This window comes from Canis aureus, chromosome 16, assembly GCF_053574225.1.
Source record: "Canis aureus isolate CA01 chromosome 16, VMU_Caureus_v.1.0, whole genome shotgun sequence".
In the NCBI taxonomy this organism is placed as follows: domain Eukaryota; kingdom Metazoa; phylum Chordata; class Mammalia; order Carnivora; family Canidae; genus Canis; species Canis aureus.
The window spans coordinates 9,501,139-9,514,423 of NC_135626.1; the positions used below are offsets into that span (position 1 = coordinate 9,501,139).

General features: G+C 50.2%; 1 protein-coding gene across 3 annotated transcripts in view; it reads right to left on the reverse strand.

Moving 5' to 3' along the window:
• Window positions 1-635: 635 nt before the first annotated feature.
• Window positions 636-13,285, reverse strand: part of AK8 (adenylate kinase 8) — a 127,760-nt gene continuing 115,110 nt past the window's right edge. For 2 of the 3 annotated variants that reach the window (XM_077851217.1, XM_077851215.1), the window contains one exon: window positions 4,933-6,128. In XM_077851217.1, the coding sequence (XP_077707343.1) occupies window positions 5,750-6,128 (379 nt within the window). In that variant the 3' untranslated portion in view covers window positions 4,933-5,749. Of the gene's footprint in view, window positions 971-2,123; window positions 2,205-4,932; window positions 6,129-13,285 lie in introns of those variants that run through there. The other variant, XM_077851216.1, reaches the window with a different exon arrangement.

Sequence of the window (13,285 nt, forward strand, 5' to 3'; positions counted from 1 at the left end):
GAAAATCTTCTGGAGGCTCCATGCCCAGTGCAGAGCCCAATGCGGGGCTCCATCTCACCACCCTGAGATCATGACCTGGGCTGAAATCAAGAGGCGGAAGGAAGCTTAAGCCTCCCAGGCGCCCAGGTTCTAGAACATCCTTAGCAATAGCAAAGTATGTCTAGAACTGCACTGTCCACATGGCAGCCAGTAAGCCACCCGGGGCTATTTATATTCAAATTATTAAACATTCAGTAAAATTTAAAAACCATCTCCTCAGCTGTGCTGGCCACGTTCCAGGGCTCAATAAGCACTTGCAGCTAGTGGCCGCCGTGTCAGGTGGTACAGGAGAGCACGCCCAGCGCTGGGGACAGTGCTGCTCTAGAAATACTAACCTTTTAAAACAGCATTTGCTGAGAGCGTGCTGTGTGCCAGGCACCGGGCTGAGAGCTCTCCTTGAGCCCCACGAACACAGACTGTCATCACCCCGGCCTCGGCTGTCAGCGAGGTGCTGAGGGTTAGGGCCTTATCCAAGGGCATCCCTTGGTCCTGGAGCCGCGCTTCCTTCCACCGCCTCCCTGGGCTTTGTCCTTGTCCGTCCTGTGTTCCCAGACCCCGAAACAAGGCCACCTTCCAGCTACAAGGACACACAAAACTGCACCTGGCACCTTTTATTGGCTTGGCTGAGCTTGCGGGAGGTTGGGGAAGGCATTAACTTTGTTTCCCTGGGGGATGCTCCTTGCTTGGAGCACATCAGGGGACTTTCTTGGGCAGGGGATTAATGATCCCACTCTCTATGTATTCAAAGACTGTGTACGGGTCCTGGTCAGCGTTGATGGTGGTGGCCTGCCTATAGAACTCCTCCAGCTCCAAGAAATTCCTGTAGAACAGATCCAGCTTGAGCTTGATCTGCTCTTCAGTATCCTTCGGGTTCTGCAGGAGGCGGGCCTGGATTTCCAGGGTCGGAGGCGGCTTGTACATGAGGTGGTACCTATGAGAGAGGAGGGGAGCCGGTGATCTCTGCTGCGGCCCACAGGGCAGGGGAAGAAAGGGCTTCGGTCCCACTGTTGACCCAGTTGGTCAACAGCACCACCCCACCACCACACATATACTATCCACAACTGTGCACAGCCTCAGCTGCGCCCTGCCGCTCTGGAGATGCAGAACATGGTCCCTCCCCCAGCACTACCACCCCGGGGAGAGGATGCAGGTGGGTGACAGGTGGACTGAATAGAATAATTAAGTCCCCAACTCCTTTCTTTCATTCCTCCCCTTCCTTTCTCCCCTTTCTTCTTCCCTCCAAACATTATTTATCAGGCATCTGCTATTCGTCTGGCGTTCTGAGTGCTTCTGGCAACACGAGGCAGGCAGGACAATGTTGGCTCTGCACTCCTGGAGCTTGCAGCCGAATGGGGAAGTAGGACATCGTAACAATGACTGTGAGTGGAGAGGACAGGAAGAGCCACAGAAGGTCACCACGGGGAGGGGCCCAGGGGCAGGGCAGCATGAAGGCCAACCTACTTGACATTGGCCAGCGAGACTGTCCCTCAGCAGCAAGGATGAGAAATCAGCCTACAGTTTAGACAAATCCTGGTATTTCTTTCCTGCTTCCCCACTCCACTCCTGAATCCCTGCCGAGAAACCTGGCCCTGCGTACCAGAGACGATGGAGGCTTCTACCTCTTTGTGATCGTGGGGACTTACAGCCTGAACGCGGTGATGGTACCTGGTCAGACCGCAGAATAAAACTCAGAGTTCCCCTCTGGTGATGATGGGTTGGCCCCCAGGGAACCGGTTCCCTTCAGCGTGCCTCACAGTGAGAGCAGAGGCCTCTAAGCTTCCCGGGGACACCTGCCCGACCCAGCCACGTCACATGCCAGGGTCAGAACTGCTACTCAGGACAGAGTGGGCAAGCATTTCGCCTCAGACATTCATTCCCTGGCTTCCCTTCCAGGCAGAGGGTCCACAACCACTGCCCAGAGGAACTGGCTGGAGGAACCCACTTTCTCAAGTCTTCTGCAGTATCATCCCCAGACCCAGCCTGCTGTGGCATCATCGGTCAGCTGAACGGACAGGGGAGGCTCCCCAGCAGGGCCTGACCCTCGGAGCCCTCAGATGGCCAGCCCCCGGGAGCCCGGCACAAACCTTTCTCCCGTGACGGGATCGAGTCTTCTCAGGGTCAGCCGCTCAATGACAGAATCGAATGGCACATTCAGGAAGAACACCCTACGGGGAGAGAACAGCACCACAGTCAGCTGGAGGGGACCCCGGGCTGGACCCTGGGTACCTGAGATCAGAGACAGCATGGCCCCCCACACATGCACGGAGCCTCAGGAGCTCCGGGTCCCAAGCTCTCCAAGGTCACTGGAGAGAGAGGTAGGCAGAGGGCTCCCTGCCATGGCAGCTTGGGTGAGAATCCGCCTCCACCACAGACCTGCCGTGTGACCTTGGGCCACTCACAGCCTCTCTCAGACTCCGTTTGCTCAGCTGCAAAATGGGCCAATGACCATTCCCTGGTGTTGAAGATCTGATGACATGAGGCATGTGCCAAGCTCACTGCAGGGCCTGTGGCAGCTGGGGCTATATCGGCATCCCTGTTGTTGCAGGGCACCATTCTCCAGGGTTCAGACCCCCTGGCTGCCCTCCTCCCGCAGAGCTGGGGTTGTTCTCAGCTCCCCCACTTTCTCGTTCACAAAGGAACCTGAGGGAGCAGGGCCTTCAAGGGTAAACAGCCCAGATCAGAGCGCAGCAGAAAAGACTTCTGATAACCCAGGTCTCTCCCAAATCCCTAGGGCAGATGGCCGAATGCCCACTCTTTGGCAATGGGACCCTTTTTATATATAAAACTTGAGGACAGGGACACCTAGGTGGCTCAGCAGTTGAGCATCTGCCTTCAGTTCAGGACATGATCCTGGGGTCCTGGGATCGAGTGTCGCATTGGGCTCCCTGCGTGGAGCCTGCTTCTCCCTCTGCCTGTGTCTCTGCCTCTCTCTCTGTCTCTTGTGAATAAATACATAAAATCTTAAAAAAAAAAAAAAAAAAAACCCTAAGGACAGAGGTTCTCAATCAAGGGTGGTTTTGCCCGGAGAAGACATCTGCCAACATACGGGACATTTCTGGTTGTCACAGTGGGGAAGGAGGTGGAGGCCAGGGTGCCAGTGGTGCCAGAGCTGGCAGGTGGGACAGAGGAGAGAAGCTGGCACTCCGGGTGGAACAGGTGGGGAGAGTGAAGGGCCAAATGTTCGAGGTACCTGCCCATGGCTCTAATCCATACCCTGTCTTCTCGTGTGAAACCACCCCCATTTGTTTTTCAAACATTAACTTCTGGAATATTCTGAATTCTCACTTACTGCTCATTCATCCTTTGATTAATCCATACATGCATTCATTGAATGCCTGCTGCGTGCCAAGCACGGAAGTAAGCTCCCACGTTTACCAGCCTGTTGTGTGGAACGGAGCCCCAGGACTCTGTGGGGCCATTGTCACAGACCTCAGGGTTCGTGATAACTGCCATGTGCACCTTCTGCTGAGGACAGCATCAATGCCGATGACACCATCGACAACAAGCACTCCCCGCGCACCCACAGCCTTGTTCCTTCCACTTCCAAGTAAGTAAACCCAGGCAAGAAGCAGCTCTAAGTGCGAGAAAAATGCACATCAATGAGATTTCCTGCCTTGGCTCTGGGGGCGGAGAACCTTCAGGATGGCTATGCTGCCTGCTTCACGTTAGAGACCTGGCAATCTGGCAGGCACTGGAGGGAGCCCGGCACCCCCCGAGCCTGGATCTGCTGCCTAGGGGGGCACCTGGGCTGGGACTCAGTGCCAGGCACCCTTGTGGGTCCCATGTCCCCTAGGAATTCGATGCCATTGGTTGACTGTGTATATTTTCTGGGAACGAGATGGGTCCATGGTTCTCAGAATCTCACAGGGGTGCCATTTTTTAAAAAAATAAATGACCTTTTTTTTTTTCCCAAAGATTTATTTTATTTATTTATCAGAGAGACAGAGAGCAGGAGCAGAGGCAGTGAGAGAAGCAGACACCCTACTGAGCAGGAAGCCCGATGTGGGGCTTGATCCCAGGATCCCAGGATCATGACCTGAGCCCAAGCAGATGCTTAGCCCGCTGAGCCACCCAGGCGTCCCAATAAGTGACTTCTTAAAATTTCTAAATGAAGCACAGCTGACACCCAATATTGCATTAGTTTCAGGTGCACAACATAGTGATTCAACGAGTCTCTACATTCTGAACTGTTCCTACGCTAAGTGTGGTCACCACCTGTCACCACACAGAAGTTATTAGATGTTATTGACTGTCTTTCCTGTGCTATACAGCTCAGCCCCAGGACCTACTTATTTTATAACTGGAGGTTTGCACTTCTCAACCCCCTTTGCCCATTTTGCCCATTCCCATCCACCCCCCCGCAAGCACTGGGTCTGTTTTCTGTAGTCATGAGTCTGTTTCCGGGTTTTGTTTGTTCGTTCCTTTGTTTTGTTTGGTTTTGACTCCACAGATAAGTGAGATCTGTGGTGTTTTTCTCTGTCTTATTTCACTTAGCGTCATTCCTTCTACGTTCACCCAGTTGTCACGAATGGCAGGATTTCATTCTTTTTTATGGCTGAGTCATGTCCCATAGCAGATGTTACCCCGTGTCTCTATCCAGCCATCCACTGATGGACACTGGGGCCGCTTCTGTATCTTGGCCATTGTTACTAATGCTGCAGTGAACGGAGGTGCAGGGGGGCAGATTCATTTTTTTTAAGATTTTATTTATTTATTCATGAGAGACACAGAGATACAGGCAGAAGGAGAAGCAGGCTCCTCAAGGGGAGCCCGATGTGGGACTTGATCCCCAGACTCCGGGATCACGACCCGAGCAGAAGGCCTACTCTCAACCACTGAGCCACCTAGGTGCACCCTTTTTTTTTACTTTAAATTTTTTTTTTTTTTAGATTAATTGTCTTCACAAGTGGAACCTACTGGGTCCTCTGGTTGTTCTACTTGTAATTTTTTAAGGAATTTTGCTATACTGTTCTCCAGAGCAGCTGCACCAGTTTGCATTCCCACCAGCAGCGCACGAGGGCTCCCCTTTCTCCACGTCCTCGCCAATACTTGTTGTTTCTTGGGTTTTTGATTTTAGCCATGGTGACAGGCATGAGGTGGTATCTCGTTGTGGTTTTGATGTGTATTTCCCTGGTGATGAGCGATGTGCAGCATCTGTTCACGTGTCTGTAGGCCATCTGGAAGTCTTCATAAAAATGTTTATTGAGGTCCTCTGCTCACTTTTAATCAGATTATTTGTTTTTTTGGGTGTTGAATTGTGGGAGTTCTTAAGACATTTGGATATTAAGAAGGGGTGCCAATTCTTTTTTTTTTTAAGATTTATTTATTTACTTGAGAGAGAACAGGGTGAGAGACAGGGGGAAAGACTCTCAAGCAGGCTTCCTGCTGAGCATGGAGCCTAACTTGGGGCTCGATTCCAGTACCCCAGGATCATGACCTGAGCTGAAGGCAGATGCTTAATTGACTGAGCCACACAGGCACCCGAAGGGGTGACAATTCTTAAAAATGGTTATGAGTCACTGATCTGAGCAAAGCCTCCTATTTTACTGAGATGAGAAACATGACCATGGCTGAGGAGGGTGCACAGCGGGGCTGCTCCACATGATGCACTTGGTCTACACACTTGCTGCTTCCCTGAGCTTATAGATGCCTGCTGATTCCCCGTGGGAGGCTGCCCTGGTTGTCTCTCATCTTTGTGACTTGTCTGAAGTTAACCCACCCCAGGGCTGCAGGGCTGGGCATGAAGAAGGCCTGGGGTGTGGCCAATCTGAGGGCCGGCTCCTCCTGTGGACAGGAATTGGATCAGGATGCAAGCTGATCCAAGCCAGGCCAATAAGAGGCTGCACCACGACTTGCCAGAAAGGACCTTTCTTTTTGCTGGGACTGCTAAGCTGATGGTGTGAGACCTGGGGCTGCCTGGGGAGCCTACCTGAGAATGAGGCCAGCCACAACAGAGAGGACACAGATGGTGAGAGACACGTTTGGTGCCCTGGATCAAGCCGTGCCCGAAGCCGACACACCCCTCAGTGTTTCCCTGATGTGAATACATAAAGCTCTTCTTTGGCTTACGCTGGTTTGAGCTGTGTTTCCTGCAATTGTTCCCCAAGGGACACTTAATACTTCTAGTCTCTTCGATGCCACTTGCTTCTAGAAAATGTGTACACTTTTTAAGAACATGAGTCCCTGAGCCAAGGCAAGTTCTCCCCACTGCCTTCTTCTCCCTGCCTCATTTTGCCCACGCCGTTTGCGTAGGTTTGCTTCTGCCCAGTTGCCAAGAAGACCCTCGCCAGTGCCTGATGAAAGCCGCAGCCACCCCTGCACAAAGCGAGAGCGGTGGTTTCCACAGCAGCCTGGGGGGCCAGGAGCCACGAAAACCCACTTCTTCCCTGCACATGTTCTTGATAATGATTTCCATTCACAACGTGGCTGCAAAATAACAGCCACCAAATAAAACATGCGAGATTGGGGAGCATCTGAACACGGGAGCACAGGTGTTTCAACGAGCTTTTATCCCTCACGCTCCAAACACGCTGGGCCCCCCACCCCCACCCCCGAGACTTGCGAGGCCCAACAGCAACACCAACACACGGCTGTCACCGCGGCTGGCGGCTGGCGGCTGGCGGCTGGCGGCGCCGCTCTGGATGCCGACGCCAGTAGAAAGGAAGCCAGTTTGGAAATCCCTGATAATTGATGCTGTTTCGTAAACAAACAAGCCCCAATTGAAAGATTTTTAACCCAGCATATCAAGACTGCTTGTCGTCATTCAAGGGAATGGCTTGTGAAAGGCTGGCGAGATCAGAAGCACAAGGACACCAACTTGGTACTTGAAACGTGTCGCGGGGAAAAGCCTCACTGGAGAAGGAGCTGTGCTTCCATGCTGGAAGCTTCTGATTAGCCAGGCTCCTGGAGCCGTGGTGCCGGAGCCGGGTGGCGGGTGGAGCAGGGAGTCTGAGCAGCTCTGCGGAGATGCACTGGCCCGTGTGTGCCCTGCCTGGCCTGTGTTTTGCATTCTGCTGCTCATTTCCAGTCACACAGCCAGGAATGGGACAATGAAGGCAGCCGAGAGTACCCACAGCAGGGTGGCAGGCAGAAGCCGGCCGGCTGGGAGCACGGGGGAGCCAGGATTCACCAGGGGCAGGGGTGACACCTGCTTAGGGAATCACAGAACCTTGGGCCGGTGGATGCTTCAGGAGAGAAGGAGGAAGGTCCACTGGGAGGCCTCTGCTCCCGTGCTGCTCAAAGTAGGGTCCCCGATGGGCAGCCCCAGTACCACCTGGGAGCTCTGCTTCCCCGCCCACCTACCCGCTGAATCGGAGTCAACATTTTAACAAGATCCATAGTGACTTACACCCACAACCAGGTTGGAGAAGCACTGCCCCCGATCCCACGTTTCCAAGATATGTCTGGTGTTGAGAGTCATGGGGAGGACTTTTCTGAAATACATTCTGGGCAGCCCTCTCTGAGCTACCAAACAAAAACCGCCAGGGGAAGGGCTAGGAGTCCTGAATTTGTAAACCAGCAGCTCAGGGTGATGAATGCTCAGGCAGGGGTGGGAGCCAAGGCTCTAATCCCAGCTGTCACCGTTGGCCACACCCTAGAACCATCACAGCAGGTCTGAGAATCCTGAGGACTGGTCCCTGCCGCCCCCTGGAGATTCAGCTATAATTGGCCAAAGGTGAGGCCTGGGAATGGAGGTTTTAAAAAGCTCCCCAAGTAACTGTAGTATATAGTCAAGGCCTAGAACCACTGTTCTGGTCCAATCTGCTCGTGTACAAGATGGGAAGACAGAGTCCCAGAGCGGTCAGGGCTTATCTTCCATCACCCAGGGCACTGGTGCCTGATACCCAGTGGCAGCTGGAATCATACTCATTCTCATGGTGCCCCCTCTGGCCACACTGTCTGGGGCTCTATTTGGGGAGCTAAGACAGCCTTCTTTCTCAAAGGCCTTGAAGCTTACCACCTGCTCTAGAGCTAAGTCCTCTGGAAGTTGAGGGACAGAACTTTCCTTGAACCCCAGCATAGACTTGGTAAATTGAGCGATCAGATGTACGACTGCTGACTTTAAGTAAATACGGTGTCCACTGCAGCCCAGAGGCAGCATCCTTCCCTTGGTAGCCTCTTGATTTCAAGCAATAAGCCTCTACTGGGGAGCAAAACTCTATACGAAGCTCATGGTGTAGCTACAGTGAGATACCACTTCACACTCATTTGGATAGCTATTATAAACAGCCAGCAAATAACAAGTGTTGGCAAGAATCTGGAGAAAGTGGAACCCTTGTGCACCACTAGTGGGAAGGTAAAATGGTGCATCTGCTGTGGAGAAGGGCCTGGTGGTTCCTCGAAAAAGTCAACATAGGACCCTATGATTTAGCTATTCCATTTCTGACTGTATATCCAAAATGAGGGAAAGCAGATGCTAGAACAGACATTTGCACACCCAAGCTCACAGCGGCATTATTCACAATAGCCAAAAGGGGGAAAGAACCCAGATGTCCGTCGATGGATGACTAGATAAACAAAATGTAGTGTGTACACACAATAAAATATTGTTCAGTCTTGAAAGGGAATGAAATCCTGATACCTGCTATAACGTGGATGAACCTTCAAGGCATGACACTAAGTGAAATAAGCCAGACAGAAAAGGATGACTAGTGTTTGGTCCCATTTCTATGAGGTCTCTAGAGGAATCAAATTCAGACACAGAATGTAGAATGCTGAACACCAAAGTATGGGGAAGGGAATGGGGAGGGGAGGAGGAGGAGGCACAGGAAGGGGTGGTGGGAGGGGAGAGGGGAAGGGTGGGGAGAGGGGAGGGGAGGGGGAGTTCGTGTTTAATGGGGAGAGAGTTTCCGTTGAGGAAGATGAAAAAAGTTCTGGGGATGGATGGTGGTGAGGCCACACAACACCGTGAATGTACTTACTGCTACTGAATTGTATACTTAAGAATGGCTAGAAGAGTAAATTTTACATTAAGTATATTTTATCTCAATAAAAAAGTAAGTACTGTGGTGTAGTTTATAAACATGATGGTGAAGGCAGGGGGAGGGGTGGTTCTCTGGCCTTACAATTTAATGAGGTTCAGAATATGCACGTGTACAAATAAATGGATGAACCAAAGAATACAAACCATGGGATAGTACTAAGTCTAAAGTAACTATAATGCCAATGCTACACAAATGTTCAGAAAACAGAGGAGAAGAGAAGAGAATTTACTTTATTAGGCAACCTTTCCCTGATTCCCAAATGCGGACAAAGACCCTACAGGAAGCCAGAGACCAATATCCCCCCCAGGAAGCAAAAATACTCAACAAAATGTTAACAAACTGAATCCAGCAACATGTAAAAAGAATGATACCTTACAGCTAAGAGCAGTTTTGGGAGTGAAAGTCAAAACATTCACCAATCAATGTACTTTACTACATAAAAGAGAAAAAACTATACAATCATTTCAACAGGTGCAGGAAAAGCATTTAACAAGATTTTACACCAATTTCTGATAAATACTCTAAGCAAACTCGAAATAGAAGGTAAATTCCCCAATCCAATAAAGGATATTCACACACAAAAAAACTATAGCTAACATCATATTTAATGGTGAAAGACTGAATGCTTTCTGCTAAGACTGGGAACAAGAGAAGGCTGTCCATTCTCACCACGCCTCTTCAACATCATACCAGAAGTCCTGGTTAATGTAATATGACAAGAAAAGGGAATAATGTACATACAAATTGACAGGGAAGAAATAAAATTGTATTTGTAGAGTATGTAAGTATCTAAATAGAAGTACCAAAGAATCTTCAAAAGGTTTCTATAATTTATAAGTAAGTTTAGTGAATTCACAGGATACAAAATCAATGTACAAAAAATAAATTCACTTTCAAGGTACCAGCAACAAACATTTGGAAACTGACATTTTTAAGTATCATTTACAAGGGCACCTGGGTGGTTCAGCCAGTTAAGCTTCTGCCTTCAGCTAAGGTCACAATCTCAGAGTCCTGGGATCAGGCCCCACATCACGGTCTCTGCTCAGCAGAGAGTCTGCTTCTCCCTCTCCCTCTGCCCCTCCTCTTGCTCACTCTCTCTCTTTCTCAAATAAATAAAACATCTTTTTAAAAGCTACTGTTTACAACAGTATAAAAAAGACATATAGGTAAAGCTAACAAAATAAGATCTGTGTGCAGAAAACTACAAAACACTGATGAAAGATTTCAGATTTAACTAAATGGGGAGTTATACCATGTTTGTGGACTCAGAGACTCAGTATTGTTAAAATGTCAATCCTCCCTAATTATAGATTTGGTGTAATTCCAACCAAAATTCCAAGGTTTTTTGACGATTCTATACACGGTAACTCTCAAGTTACATGGAGAGTGTTTCTGGAAGAGAACTGGATTCGGTAGAACACTGCTGAACGAGAACAAATTAATTTCAAGGCTTACTACAAAGCTACAGTAGTCAGGATAGTATGAGTGTTAGTGAAAGGCTAGACACATAGATTAAAGGAACTTTAATAGACTCACACAAATATGGTCAATTACTTTTCAGTAAAGGTGGCAACACAATTCAATAGATAAAGGTGGTGCTGGAACAATTAAACATCCAGATGCAAATAATGGTAATAATCTTGACCCACACCTCATCCGATGCACAAAATTTAAGTCAAAACAGATCATAAACCTAAATATAAAACCTAACACTATGAAACTTCTCGGAGAAGACCTTTGTGACCTTGTATTAAAGATTTCCTAGATAGGACACCAAAATTGTGTACCTGTAAATGAAAAAAATTGGTTAGATTTCATTAAAAATTTCTGCTCTTCCGAAGACATTAAGAAAATGAAAGGTATGCCAGCGACCAGGAGAACATATTTGACAAATGTATACCCGACAAAGGATTTGTACCCAGAGTACGTAAAAATGTGAACTTTATGTACACAAATAACATACAGAAGGAGGCACAAATAGATCCCTAATTACCTTGTATTTCCAAATTTGATACTGAAATTGGGCAAGCCTAATCTAGGAAAACAGTTTCCTGAAAAAGGCTCAAACTGCCTTCTCTTTCCACAATTCTTTCAGAGCCTTGGGGCTGCGCCAAGCCCACTGGAAGGCAGTGGCGCTATCCTAGCTTTAAGCAAAGACCAGGCCTCTGCCATTTGGACCCTCTTTCTGGGGCTGAGACACTCGCAGAGCTCACCCTTCTGTGTCTGCTGCAGCAACTCTCGGGCTTCAGTATAATCAAGGTGTCTCCTCTCAAGGGGAGCATCCCCCACTGATGCAGGCAACCAAAGAGAAAAATGCAGAATGACCCCGTGCATTAACACGTGGGATGGTCTGCTCATCTTTAACTAGAATGTGCACGCGTGACACCCAGAGAGAGAGGTCATTGAAGAGAGGCGACATTGAAGCAGTTGCCAACCAGTCCTCGTACAATGGCAACCCCTGGGGCGCTCGTATGGCACACGGTGGGAGTGACCATTTTTTATAGACTTGTCAGGACAAGAAACCCTGTGAGTCTGAGGGCAGAGAGAGGCAGCCTCCGTGTCTGGAGACAACCGCATCGGAGGCTGGGTAGAAGGAACAAGTGAATCATGCAGAGACTAGCAAAACACAAAAACAGGAAAACTGAGTCACCTGCAGGAAGATTCACACCTCGGAACACACTAGGCCTGAGCTGTCTGAGGACAGGCGCTGGGGGGGTCTTGTCGGCATCCTTTGCACAGGACATGGGGTAAGGGCCAGATGTGCATGCAGTGAACAGGCAGATGCTGACTGGGATGCCAGGGGAGGCCTAACAGAGAAGCACCCCATCATGGGGACCCCCAGCCCCCCAAGTCCTCATGCAGGTCCTGGGCTACAGGCATGGCTGTGGCTTCCTGTAGCACCGTCATGAGACTGTGTGCAGGGGAGCACAATGTAGGAGAGGATTTGGACACAAGCCCTCCCCGAGTCTGGAATGGGCCATGGCCAGCACTGTATAATTTTTACTCTGTATATTTTTTTTTACTCGACACATGTCCAATTTGAAAACTAAAGGCCAGACATCTCCACCTCATTTCAAAACCTCACGCATCACGTCTCCTGCCCTCAGGCAGCAGCTGCGGTGTCCCTCACTTCCCACTCCCCACTCCTTAAAAAAAGGAGGCTCCCGCTGGCCATTTCTTGTTTAAAACTGCGCATAATTGATGATGGTAAATCTACCCTGGCTGAGTCTAAAATCTCTCCAGGGGCAAGAGGGACACTCTCCGTGACTGTCATTAACTGGTAAATTAGGGAGTGCTCCTGGCGGTTTACCGTGCGCCATACAAAATGCAGCAGTCTGGTTTGAGCAGAAGGACCCAGGGATCAAATTCCTGCATAATCCATCTCAATTTTAAAGTTGTCTTAAAATTGCTGCCTCCCTCACCACCGGGAAGAAAGAGTCATTCCTCCGCCTGCCGCCACCCAGACGCTCCCTAGACAATCGTGAAATGCAAATCACTGGAAGCCAGAAAGTTGGGCAAACTTTTCCCAAAGAGAAAGGCGAATGAGCTGAAGGCAAAAATGACAGTAGGTGAGTGGAACCATCTCAAGAGCGATGTGATGAGACGGGCCAGGGCGCGCCAGACCATGGAGTCACAGGGGACACGCAGGAGATGGCTACAGGGTCCTCCCGGCAGCAGGCAAGGCCCCATGTCTGCACTCGTCCTCCCACTTTGCGGGCTCACCCAGCCCCCCGTGGCCGCGCTAATGCAGCCAGTTCCAGGCACTCAGTGTGGTGGGGCCACACTGATCACTCCCTTCCTTCTCTGCTGGCCGCCCTACAGCTCCAGGTCTGTGTTTGAGGCGCTCATGGCCCAGCCGGTCTCCTCTGTGCGCTCAGGACATAAAGGTCCCGCGTGTTCCGGAAACCCCCATCTTCCTTGGGCACAGGCCGACCACGCTACACCTTCCAGCCTGCACCCAGAGCCTCGGCCTGCGGCTACACAAAAACCCTGCTGGCTCGGGGCCCCCTCCGACAGTAGGAACACTGGCCCACCCTGCTCAGCACTGAAGTCCACCAGTGTGGACACCAGTCCAGATCCAATGGCCAGCAGCAGTCCCAAAAGAACATCTGAGCTGGTGGACATTTGGTGGGTGTCCTGGGGTGTGGCTGACACACAGGCGCTCCGTCAGATTCCCGTCTAGGAAACAATCTGTGGCTCAGCTGTAAGGACTGTGATCAGCTCACAGCCGCCGGCTGCAAAGATCTTCAGAGGCTTGCGCC